Genomic DNA, 13,217 nt, shown 5'->3' on the forward strand with positions numbered 1-13,217 from the left:
TGGGGGGTTTTTGTTGGGGGGGGGGGGGCGGGGGTGGGGGGTGTCCCCCTTCTTAAATACGTGATCCCAGAGGCGCTACCACCATCACTGATGGGCTTGGCCTTGGCCAGTGGTGGGTCCGTCTTGGAGCTGGCTGGCATTGGCTCTGTCAGACATGGGGGAAACTTCGAGCAGCTTCTCAGAAGCCCCCCCTGTAGCCCCCCACTGTCAAAAACTTGCCATGCAAACCCAATACAGTTTGTCTTGTTCAATTTTTCAGAACAGTTGACAAGATTTCACTGTAAGATCAGTGATGGAACAATTGGTTTTTTATTCAGAGAAACTTTTCCTCCCACTTGCTGGGCTCTCTATTTGATGCAGTTTTAAAATACTGTATTTCTATTTTGGCAGGTGAAAACTTTGACAGGACAAAAGAGTTTGGAAATGTATCTTAATATTATTAAGAAAAATTAGCAGGAAAAATATATGTGGTTTAAAGTGTTTCTTTACTGAAATTACTTACCTGATAATGGCTTTTGGCTATTTTATCAATTAGTGACTAATCATGATGCCACTGGTATGTAAGTTCTTTCCCTTTTTTCCTTTCTTTCTCCGCCCCACCCCCTTAGGCAGGAAGATCCACCGAGACCTTTTTTGCTGCACCCATGCTTGAGGAGCTCTGATGAAGAAGTAAGATTCCTGCAAAAATGTTCTCAAATTCTGGTGTATTGTCTCCTACCCTCAAAGGATGTCCAGTCTGTCAGCTTGCGCATAGTCCTTGCAGAAATACTTGCAACAAAAGGTAGATCAAAGATCAGAGATGATTAACCTTTGCACCTGTACAATATTAGTAATTACAGACTTCATTATGTATAAGTCTTGATGCTCTGCTTTTAAATGCTGAAATTTAATTTCTGTGATAACCGGTAAGATACTTCATAGTCTCAAAATCAAGGATATACTTACTTGACTCTCCTGACTTGATGCCAGGCTGTTTAGCACCTTTCAGGATAGAAACACAATTTTTCCATTCCATTCTTCTGTTGTTTTTTTTTTTTTTTTTTCCAGAGGAACACTTTTGCAGTCTTCCATGGCATTATTTTTAGTGATTAGGTGAATAATTCTGGCCTTTTATTTTATTCAGATATGTAGAATCCATAGACTTAAGGATGTGATTATAACTGAATCATGATACCAGATTTAATTAATCTTTTTAGACTTTGATTTATCCAGTGTGTGTTTTTAATTGAGGGTTTTCTATTTTGCTTTTTATTTTATCAGCTACACTTTAATCTGATTATAAATATACTAGTCATTTTTTTATGTCACTGAAGTCAAATTCAGAAATTATGAAATCTCAAGTATATTATGCAATTCAGTTTACTTTTAATTTTCATTTATAGTGGCTGTAATGTCATAGCCTTCAAGGCAGACAGCAGAAAGAACAAAAGCACTTGGAATTTTCCAGATAGAGCTCAGCTTTGTCAACGTACATCAATTTGTGTAATAGAATAAACAAACAGTTTTATCAAGAAGGTACATCCAATTTCAAATGTACTATGTAGTCCGGAAGACTGGTTTTGGATTTTTACCAACTTGCATATTTATTTTTGCCTTTTATCTGCAGTTTTCTTTTGAAGGACAGCAGTTATTCTTCAGCATAAGGATTTTGTTTTAAAATATTTTTCCTCTCCAGTACTGAAACCAGTGGTGGAACTGCTGAGTGATCCAGATTATATTAACCGAATGTTACTCAGCCAGCTGGAGTACAGAGAACAGATGAATGAGCATCAGAAGAAAGACTACACATATGCTCCTTCTTATGAGGAGTTCATCAAGCTCATTAACAGCAGCTCCGATGTTGAGTTCCTGAAACAACTGAGGTATTTAATGTTTCACTGTAGCTCATTCAAAACTAAACATGCTTCTTTTGCCAGCCCATTACTGAGATTTGAATGAATTGTGATTTTTCTTTTTAAATTCAATTTTAGATTTCTTTTTCTTTTGGTGAAGCAGAGACAAGTAAGGATGACAAGCCACAACATTCGTTAAATCTCTAATATAGTTAGCTTTTTAGATCAGTGGCAGAAAATGTTAAAAAATTCCACTTAGTAGTATGCTGGAGGTGACTGTACTGTTGAAAGGCATACAAGACCCTTATTTACAGCTTGCCTCTGTGGAGTTAGATAAAATAATATGTTGGATTTCCACTAGTGTGTAGTGATCTCCTCATTATCTTTATGAAGTATGGCTGGCCATGGTGGTCTGATGACTGAACCATAGCGACCCTGTGGACACTGGGCATTCAGAGCAGGTTGCTGTGATTCTTTGACATGGAAACAGGGGTTTGAGTTCCAGCACTTTTTACCACTGGATCAGAGGTTTTCCTGAACTGTTTCAGGGAGGTGTTTCCCAATTGCATCCTTCTTAAACATGTTAATGACCTCTGAAGAATTCCTTAAAGACCGAAAAAAACCCCACTGAGCTGCTACATATCATGAGTTTGTTTGATGTTCCTGTTTTCGAACGCAAACACCACCTGCTCACTTTCATACTAACTTCACCCCGCGCCCCATCTCATCTCTTTTTCCTTCCCTTTTTCATCATAATATGAGATACTGCTTGCATCTCAAGCCTGCTTGCCCAAGTACAAGATGTTTACGCTTGCTTTATCTTTATAGCTGAGCTGTTTCTCCTCTGATCTCTAGTGTAAGTGAAAGGATAAGGAGCAAGTGACTGGGAAGCAGGTAGCAGAGATACTGCTGTTGTAGGATCTCCCTAGATGTCCTTGAGCTGGTTTTGCTGAGCACATCAAAGCTTTGGAGGACTGTGGAAGCCATTTCCAGAGTGTTTGTTCTAATCTGTTACCACCAGCCAGAACTGGTATTTTTTCCTCTTCCCTGACTCCCATCAACTGCTGCTGCAGGTCAGCTGTCTCTCTTCCTAAATGGCTGCAGCACCATCTGAAAGACACAAGCACAGCGATCCCATTTGGTGCACTGTGTCATTTGTTGTGACCCAGACCTTCTGTTAGACTCGGCTTGATCAAGCCAAGTGAGGGTTTACTGAGATGGAGTATGTGGGCTGCATAAATAACATCTTACTTTCTCTTGTTCTTCTCTTTGATTCTGAAACCACTTGCATTTCTGAGATAGGAAAATGCATTTAGGTGACGGTGAAATGATTTTGTTGCTTGGCTACTTACTGTTCATCTGCTGTAAAATTTGCTCTTTGCTCTGGGCCAGCGTGCCTTTCCTGAGAGCAGAAATTAGTCTCTATTAAACTCTGTCTAAAACCTAATTGACATCATATTTATTAGCATAATCACACTAATGGATGTGCTTGTTTTAAAAGAAACCCAACTCTTCTGTTGTTGTTCAGGCACATTAATGCTCAATGTGCTCTCTTTTTAGCTGATAGGTCGCTTTAAATTGTGTTCTCTAATATCAGATAGCAAATTTGCTTTATGAAGTAATGTGGTTTTGGCTGCACTTAGGTTTTTCCTTTCTAGCCTGTGGAGTCCAACTACCATCATCTTGAGATGTGTTCCTCTGCACCCTACGTAATGTTGATCAGTCTGAGCTGATCAGTATTTGAATGGAAAATGTCTAGGAAGATGTATCTTCTTTTCAAAGAGAAATAGTATTTGATTTTGGAGTCAGTGCTCATCCTTCCTCTGTTTGTATAGAGCCAGTCTCTGGGAAGGTGGGTAAAGAGCGTTCCCCTGTGGGAGGAGGGATTCCTGTTCTTGTTCTCTAGCACTGTGGGAGCACCTGGAGAGATGGGCCAACCTGTAGTCATCTCAGTTCCGTAGTGTATTTTGCAAAGCTTTCATCATTTACCAGTAAAAGTTTACAGATTTATGTCAAGGAAATAAAACAGCGGTCCCTATATGGATGGGGGTGTGTGATGTTTTAGATCAACAAACTAAATGATATTTCGGGTTGTAAATCACAACAGTGAAATCAAGGAAAATCTATAAAGAAGAAATTAAAGAGGAGGAAACAAATAAGCCATTGTGCAGTTACCACTGAGGAACACGACTAGAGTCTGTCGGAGTGACAGGAGTGAGGAGAATGCTTCTAGTTCTCTTCCTACAACAAATAAATTACTGGCATGTTGTACTTAAACATGTTTCCCAGTTAGATGCTATTCTGGGTAATAATATTCTGTTTATCAAAAATTCCTTTTCTTGGTTTTAATTGGAAATCATTTTTCAGTGCCTGTTCTAAGCCAGTGCATGGCATGCATGAACTGTAAGCCTCCTTCTACTCCTACTCCTGATGTTGCCATGTAACATCTTGGTAAAGAACAGATACAAGTAGTAACAATTTTCAGCGTAGGCTTAGCTTTGAGGGAAATTTATCCCAAAGCACTACAGTTGCTGGGAAACTTCCCCCCCCCCCAAACATTCCAGCCATGCTTTATCTTTGCAGATTAATTACTGTCAACTTACTAAAATGAACATAAAATACATTGCTCAATGAAAGAGGCCATGAGGCACTGATAAACAATTTCTCAGACTCTTGATGGACTGTAGTCAAGAAAGCTCAGGCTCCTGGGTGCTCCTCAATGTATGCACATGATGTTGCAGGAGAGAAATCCCATAAGGATCCTTCCAGACTGATTTTTGTTAACAGAGTTTTGCTAGGCTTTCTTGTGATTAGAAGTAGGTATTTGTTATGGGGTAAGTAGGGAAAAATCCCTGGCTGGATCAGCGGAAACCTGTGGCTGAAGGATGTTGTTGCTCTTGCGCAGGAAATCAGAAAAGAGTGGGAGGCCGTGTGTGTTGGATCTCCTTGTAAGCAAGTGTACCAGCTCTCTGCCTTGCAAATAGCTCTCCCTGAAAGGCTAGTACAGTACTGGGATTTTCTAAATATTTTTTCTCTCCTTGCTTAGAAGGGTTACAGTAAGAAGAAATACTGTATTGATTTTCTGCATTGCTTTTATGGATTTCATTTTTAGAACTTATTTAAATGTTGCAGGAACTACTTATTAATTTTGGAGATACTTTTGAATTCACAGTTCATTAATATCTATAGTGGGCCTCTAACATTTGGTCACTTCACCTCTTAGCAGAACTTCTCTCTATTGCTTTGTGGAAACATCCCTTTCATTTTTATACAGGACATTTGGGGAAGTGATGTTTGTTTTCATAAAAAATTATTTGCTTATTTCCAAGGAGCTATTTTGTTTGTGTTGGGGTTTGGGTTTTTTTTCTCCTTTCATACATCTGCTTTCTGAAAATCCGCATTTGTTTGGGGGGAAAAAAAACCCAAACCAACAAAGCTTCCAGAGAAGGGACCATTGTATGGTTACCTATGAACATTTTTCAAAGTCACTCTTTACAATGTTTACCTTCATTGTTGCTTATCATGAAGGGAGGCAGAGTTTTATTCCTGTTTTATCAAGTTTCCACAAAATGTGTTGTCCCTATTTCTTTCAAGAAGAAAAAATTAAACAGTGAAATTTTACCTTCATCTCCCCTCAGATTTAAGTTAGCATGGATAAAATGGAAGTCTGCTGCAAATAAGGGAGAAAAGATGAATTCTTCCATGTCAGATGTGAAACAAATTTACTTGCTCTGTCAGAAGACGACTAGAGATAAAGGACATGATGAGTTAAAAATGTAGCTGAGAATAAATAGTGATAGGGAAATAAACTGGTGGATAGTTTTCATTCTGCTTTCAAGATCAGCATTATATTTATTCTGTTATTTATTAGTATAGCAGCAAAAGGTCACTACACAATTAATGGTAAGAAGGACCATTATCGCTGACTCTGTCATCTTTTACTTAAGAAATGAGGGAAAGGGATGAATATAACAAAGAACATGGAAGAGATAAGAGTTGGAAGGTAGAAGTAATGTGGGTGTGAGCCCATGATTGGTCCAGTTTATCAAGTACAGTTCACTTCTTGAAAATAAAATCAGTACATCACATTTAAAACTTCCGTAGATGTTTACTTACCGGCACCACAGAATATGTGGCAGCTGGAATACTTGGAACAGACTTTCAGGGAGAAAGGGTCATGGTCTGACAGTGTAGCCAGGGTGGTGTTTCTGTGATGCAGTGTTGTACAGCACTCTCATTGAGTAGTTACAACCAGAGCCCAGTGCTTCGGAGGAACAGACTAAATAGCATCTTTGAGGATGTAACTCAGAGCTTCTCCCTTACTTAAGGTAATCTAATGAGGAACAGAAAAAAAGAGTTGCTGTATTTTACAGTATTGATAATGAAAACACGTAAAACCATGAGTGCAAACAAATGGGAGTAAATTTGGAATGAAAGAAGTTGCAAGGTAAAAGTGGAAACTACCTCCCATGTGCAGTATTTACTTGGTTGTCTGTACCTTGTTTAATAAATTCATGTTTACAGTTACCTTAGAACACCTGAGTGAGCTGAATGAGTGTTGTTTAACGCATTTACAGATGACATAATCAAGGCATCAGAAGTCCAATTGAGCTGTCCAGAATGATTTGGGTGGTCTGTGTCTGGGCAGGGAATTAACTGTAGGACTTCTGTGCACCAAAATACCACCCTCACTATGGGGCTGTTCTTCCGTTGAAGGACTGTGCAAGAACTGTGGTGGTAGGTGGAAACAACCGAAATATAGTAATGCCGAAAGGACATAGGGTTAGAAAAATCAAAGCTTTGCAAACAGGTTCTCAGGTTTCAACTTGGTAATTGGAGGAGTTGGGTAGAATACAGATTACTGCAGAAAAAACCCCAACCACCTCTGGAAGTGTAGTTCTGAGTGAGCGTATGCTCTGTGTGTAGAACTGTATGTCTACACAAAGAGGCAGAGACAATCAAAATCCTGAAAGAGTTAGAGGAGGCAAGAGGAATGGGGGGAATTGAATAATGTTGGTCAAAGAAGTATACATGGAAGAAGGGGAATATATTTTAAGGATCATAGACGCTTTCTTAAACAGAGAATAAGTAGTCATGGAAATAGCAGACTTTCTAGGAGGTTTCAGCCTTCATCTAGGAGTTAACTTGATAGATGAGGTTAGGGAACTCCTGCAAGAATGAGTTAAATTCCCTAGAATACTTGCTTTATTACTGTCCTGGTTTCAGCTGGGATAGGGTTAATTTTCTTTCTAGTAGCTGGTATAGTGCTATGTTTTAGTTTTAGTATGACAAGAATGTTGATAACACACTGATGTTTTCAATTGTTGCAAAGTAGTGTTTATACCAAGTCAAGGATTTTTTAGCTTCTCATGCCCAGCCAGCAAGAAGGCTGGAGGGGCACAAGAAGTTGGGAGGGGACACAGCCAGGGCAGCTGACCCAAAGTGGCCAAAGGGGTATTCCATACCATGGGATGTCATGCCCAGTATATAAACTGGGGGGGAGGAGTTGGCTGGGGTGGGGAGGCAGATCGCTGCTCAGGAACTAACTGGGCATTGGCCAGCAAGTGATGAGCAATTTCATTGTGCATCACTTGTTTTGTGTATTCCAATTCTTTTATTATTAGTATTGTCATTTTATTATTATCACTATCATCATTTCTTCCTTTCTGTCCTATTAAATGGGCTTTATCTCAACCTGCGAGTTTTACTTTTTTTTTTTCCTGATTCTTTCCCCGATCCCACTGGGTGGCGGGGAAGTGAGCAAGTGGCTGTGTGGTGCTTAGTTGCTGGCTGGAGTTAAACCATGACAATTACCAGTATTAATAGCTGCCAGAGTAAGTGCACTGAGAGGAATTGGAGTGTTTGTTATGACCAGAACTTTGATGTTTATGAAAGATTTAACTGGCAGTCATTTTCTTTGCTGAGTACATGGTGTTTGTTAGTTACAAGATTGGTTTTACTTAAAATTCAGTTTACTAACTGCATTAGCTGTCTTCCATTATGTATGGTGTAGTTTTAGGTTTTAATTACTCTTGGAGTGTAGTACTTTAGTGTTTTACTTATTTTAGTGTAATACTTTTTTTTTTCTTCTCCCAAGTTATATATGCTCCACATATGTATTGAGTGCATTAGCTAGAAGAACCTTGCAGACAGCTCTTTGCTTTTGAACTGAATTCCCATCCTAGTTTCCTACAGAAAACTTCTATTTAATGTTAAGAGCATGACTTTACATTGTGTTCACTGAGTATTACTAACTGGCTGTGTGCAGCGCCAGCAGTTGGGAGAAGGGGGCAGTATTATTGTTAGCTGGATGTTTTCCTTTCCTTTCAAGATAACCTTTTTTTCCTACTCTGCTCCATATGCACGCTGTTCCTTAGGTTGCAGGTACACTGAGAAATGACTCTGTTTCTAGGTGAGGAAGAGGTAGAAGTGGTTTGGTTTTTATCAGTTCTTAAGTGTGCTGTATGAAGAACACGTTGTAAAAAATTAATTTCATGTTGTTTTGTTTTTTTTCTTCTCTCCTCCCTCTTTGCCCTTATCCCCTATTGTTTTTAAAACTAGGTATCAGATTGTAGTGGAAATAGTTCAGGCAACCACAATCAGCAATATTCCCCAAGTGAAGAGGCAGAAAGGTAAGATTCCATTTTGTTAAGTCACATCTGTTGTTTTCATTTTGAAAAGCTGTTTGAACTCCCGACATACATATGCAATCAGTGTGTGTGGGATTTTTAGACAGATTTTAGGAATGCTATGCCTTTAGTATTTCAGTTATGTTTCATTTGTCTGATTCTTCCAGAAACTCACATGGTGTGATTATCCCCCCACCCCATCTTCATCTAAGCTGATGGATCATGAGAAAGGTCATATCTATGATGCATTTATTTTCAGAACTTGCTGCAACTAGGATTTTTGGCATTATAAATTCATATGCTGAGAATCTTGCTTCCTCTTTCTTTTTCATACAATCCATTCTTCAAAGTCTCAGTGTGTTCTTTCAAAACACAGAAGAAGGAATGATACAGCATAATTGTCAGTCAGACTTTATTTTGACTCTTCATTGTATTATGGTTTTGTGTTGCAATACAGAGTGCTCTTAAATCCTTCTGCAGTGTTTTGGCAACATCTGCCTTTTAAAATGCACATGCATCTTACATTTGTACTTATGTATTAAATATATTGCTTTTTATGGTTCTCAAAATGTACTGAAACTGTGGTATATCTTTAGGAGATTAAATTGATGGCAAAATTACAGACCAAATTTTTGCTTGGACAGATGTACTTAAGGTATATCAAAGCATAATAAAAAGGCAGTGGACAATATAAATCAGTTTGTAAACAAACAAATCTAAAGGATGTTGCTTTTAGGTTCTCATGTGATCTCTTATCTGTCAGGTAAAAAACAAAAATATCCTTTTCTAGCTCCTTGTATCACAAAGGAAAGCTTTTAAAAGTGATTCAAGTGTAATGAAAAATGCAGAAATGGAAAATAAATGTGCCGGGGGGATGGGGGGTGGGGGCAAATCTTTGGGCGGTCAGAAGAATTTGGGGTCCATGCTCAAGTTTATGAAAGTATACGTTGTCAACACTGATATGCCTTTTGTTTACTTTCTAAAATAGAGCTAGATTTGCATTCCTGTAGGACAAATTGCTTGCGTCAAATCAAGGCAAAAGGAAAAATAGGCACTGGTTTTTGCTCAAGTGTACATTACAGAAAGCAATATTAATATTTCTTCAGATGAAAGTGAATTTAGTGGAAAGTCTGCTTCATAAAGTAATAAAACAAGAACAGGGAAGTTAACTCTGGGTACATTATGAAAAATCAATCTTGTTAAGCCTGTATTTCCATTTGTGTTGCTATTGGTCTTTGTTGTGACAAGAATTGATTTGGGGAATGTTTTTATACAGTTGAGGTTCCTACAATTAATTACTGTCTCACTCTCCTCATGTCTCACCTAGTTAACTATCCACTGTTCTAAACCCTGAACAGAAGATGTTTTTCTGAAGCTACAAGTGCCTGGTACTGCAGAATAGCTATAAAAATTTTACTGCTTTCTATTTGGCCAAAGTAGATCTGGTTCCACTTACTCTGTGAAGTTGGTTTTACATTTTTATGGGCTCTTGACTTCTGCCTGTATTAAAAAAAAGCCAACAGAAATTCCACTAGCTGATGCACTGAAGTTTTGTGTTAAGGTATTGACTTTTATTATTAGTTTAGTTATATGACAACATCATATGTCATTTAAGAGTTGATTACCACTGCTGGCCATATTAGCCAGTGGGGCTATTGTGGCTAAACCTTTTATTTATTAAATAGCCAACAGTTATTCACATTATGCCTGAAGAAAAAGGTGATGTTTTGTTGCTTGACACATGTGGAACAGTATGTCCAACAGAGACATACAATACAATCTTACTATAGTTCACGCAAATTTAAGGCAGTCTTCTAATCTGTTTCAGTTATTCCACCAAGGTTTTTATCTACCAAAAATTTTCAGACTCACTCTACGTACAGTAAACTTTAAGAAGGCTATCAAAACTGTAGAGGGTTAAAAGCTAGTTATGAAGGCTTTTTTGTGTCTTGTTGTTCCTGAAGTAAGTGGAGACATATTTACTAATGTGGTAATGGATCTAACATGTTCCTGAATTTTAGGAAGAAAAGTTTAAGGAAGGTAGCACAGCTTTTCTTCCTTAAAACAAAGCAAAACCAACAAAAAACCCAGTGCAGCTCACTGCTGGTACAAAGATCGTTGAACTTTTGTGGAACAGACCACCATGTTACTTGGGTCACCTTTTGATGTTTCCCTTTCTGGATGCCACAGCATACTGCTACTCCTGCAACAGCTGGATTTCATGGTGAATAACTAAATGTAAGCTTTATGCAAAGTGGAAGTGTGTATGCACAATCTCATTCTCTCTTTCTCTTTTTAATCTGTTCCCCCAGTACCTGCTGCATACCCATGACAATGTGTGTGAGCACGTGTGTTCGATGTATATGACAGTCTCCCCTTTCCTGCTAGAAAATGAGCTCTTGCCTTTTGTGTCATGGGCATCGCATAGCTTTGATTCCAGCCTGGCGAGAGGTAGTCTTACCGACAGCTATTTCCTTTATCCTATGGCGAAGTTGGGTCCTGAAAATGCGACTGTGCCTGGGTGTTCAGCTAGAGCAGCTGAACTTTGGCTGGCCAGCAGTCTGTTGAGCCTGATACCCACTCTCAGACTGTGAGTAGAGCAAGTGTAGAATAATATGTACCTGGATATAGTCTCAGCCCTCATCAGTTTGAGGCATAGGAGCTTCCCGAGGCAGCATTTTCAATAGAAAAAGGTACAGCCACAAATGTGAGGACGACTTAGTGCAGCAGGAGTGGCCAATACTCTGCAGCTGTGAGTGCTTAGCTACTAAGCAAAGTAAGTGTTGTGCGAGTACGTGACTAGCAATAAATATGCCTGAGCAGGATTGTGTACCTTTGCTGTTGGTTGAGGAGACATAATTAAGTCTAAAACTGAGCAAAAATATTTTGTTTCTAAAAAGATTAGCTGCCTATTATTAAAGGATGAGTAGCCTGAGGACCAGGTTTCAGACTGATGACTTCTCATATGAGCTACAGTTGCCTGACTTCTTTTACTATTTTGTCTGGTGATACTGTAGTACACATTTAATGTTGATGCCCAGAGGGGTTGGAGAGGAAGGCTTGTCCCTCGGCAAGGGCAGCGTTCTTTACACTTGATTTAACTAGTGTTGGTGCCACCTATTGGCAAACTATTTAGCTGTTAGGGCCCTCTAATAAAAGCAGAAAGTACTTTAAAGTACTTTTAAACATCATTGTATTAAACCCCCTGTATTAAAAAATGGCATGTTATAGGGCCTTTTTTCTTTTCAGATTTCTATCGCTTGAACCTTCTGGCATGCGAGCATAGGAGAGCAAACGAAAACATACAAAAGCATCTGATTCATGTTAAGCAGTAAGTTTTGCATTTGACTCCCTGCGAGAGTCAAATGTCTTAAAAGGTTGAGACACAAAATAATTTGAGAGGTTCACAGTGTGATGCCTATTGTGGGTGGATGATGTAACTTCTGTGGCCAGGAGAATTGCTTTTGGTCACTGCTAAAGCCAAATAAGAAACCTAATGTAGCATTATTGTTTTCAGAGGTGTTGATGGTTTATTTAGGACCGGTGCAGGCCACTGTAAATAGAAGCTGTTATGTTGCATGCTGATACTACACTACTTCCCTCATTTATACTTGTACAAAAGCGCTGAATCTGATGTGTGCATGTGTCTGCGTTACTTCTCCAAACTGTATCCTCCTATGTATCCTCTTCCAAACTGGTCAGGGTCACACCAGCAGGGGCTGTAGGAGGAGTCTTTTCTTTACTCATCTTTGTTTTTTCTTCCTATTGATAGTTTTGGACTGTCTTCTTCTCTAGTCACATGTGCTCTGCTTGGAAGAATCGCATCTTTCTACATCTTTAACTGTAAAACTCTCTCCTCATCTTGCCTTTTGATAAGGATTCCTTGGAAGTACTGAACCAAATTTGAGCTAAATTTTAGGTATTTTAGGGGTTTTTTTTACAAAATGTATGTGTTAAAGATTTTGAAGACTAGAAATGCTTATCTGAAAATGTTTACTGCATTTTGATCTAGTAAAGCAGTTAGTAAGAGGGCAAATACACAGATCAGGCATTGTAGCATGAGTGAGAGAGGACCTGAGTTTCTAGAAGCAAGATTAGATCTTAATTCTTCTAAAGAAAAGGCTTCAAAAAACAATTGTGAAATAGCAACAAAAGTAAGTTGCTATAATAACTTGATATTTGCTGTAATGTGAATAAGAAACTGTTTAAATACACTAGTTCTAATTTTAACAGCAACATTTTTGTTTCTTCTCTTACTGATACTGTGTTACAGGATCCTACAAGAATTTTAGCAAGGATCCCTTTTTACTAGCTGCTGTTTAAAACAAAAACCCATGAAGGCACGTACCTTGTCTTAGGGCAAAACAGAGCAAATCTCTCAACAGATTTTTTTTTTTTTATTTTTTTTTTTTTTTTAAACACTGTAAAAGGATTTGTTTGATTTGCCTTCTAATTTTCTGTGCCCTCCACCTTACATGTGACTTCACAGCATGACCGGAAACCACCCTTGGATGACTGAATGGGACTGTTTTTCAGATGTTGTAATCGACCCCAGGCATCCCTGTTGAGAAAACTGCTCCTTTCAAGCAGGGGTTGTGAGACAGATCAAATAAGCAGCCATTTCTGTATGGAGAGATCTGCTGTGTTGCAGTAGATTTCTCCTGCTGAGCATTCCTACTGTGTGTCTAGATATTCGCTTTTATAAGCGGAGCTGACAACTGGTACAGAAACAGAACTGTCTGTGGGCAGGCTTCTT

At 38.7% G+C, this 13,217-nt stretch overlaps 1 protein-coding gene across 4 annotated transcripts in view; it reads left to right on the top strand.

The window, feature by feature from the left end:
• Positions 1–13,217, top strand: part of SNX25 (sorting nexin 25) — a 79,089-nt gene that overhangs the window by 20,593 nt on the left and 45,279 nt on the right. For all 4 annotated transcript variants that reach the window (XM_010570010.1, XM_010570011.1, XM_010570012.1 and 1 more), the window contains exons 4-6: positions 609–781; positions 1,676–1,862; positions 8,394–8,464. In XM_010570010.1, coding sequence (XP_010568312.1) covers positions 609–781; positions 1,676–1,862; positions 8,394–8,464 — 431 coding nt within the window. The remainder of the gene's footprint in view (positions 1–608; positions 782–1,675; positions 1,863–8,393; positions 8,465–13,217) is intronic.

This window comes from Haliaeetus leucocephalus, unplaced genomic scaffold (assembly GCF_000737465.1).
Source record: "Haliaeetus leucocephalus isolate CR32 unplaced genomic scaffold, Haliaeetus_leucocephalus-4.0 Scaffold284, whole genome shotgun sequence".
NCBI lineage: Eukaryota > Metazoa > Chordata > Aves > Accipitriformes > Accipitridae > Haliaeetus > Haliaeetus leucocephalus.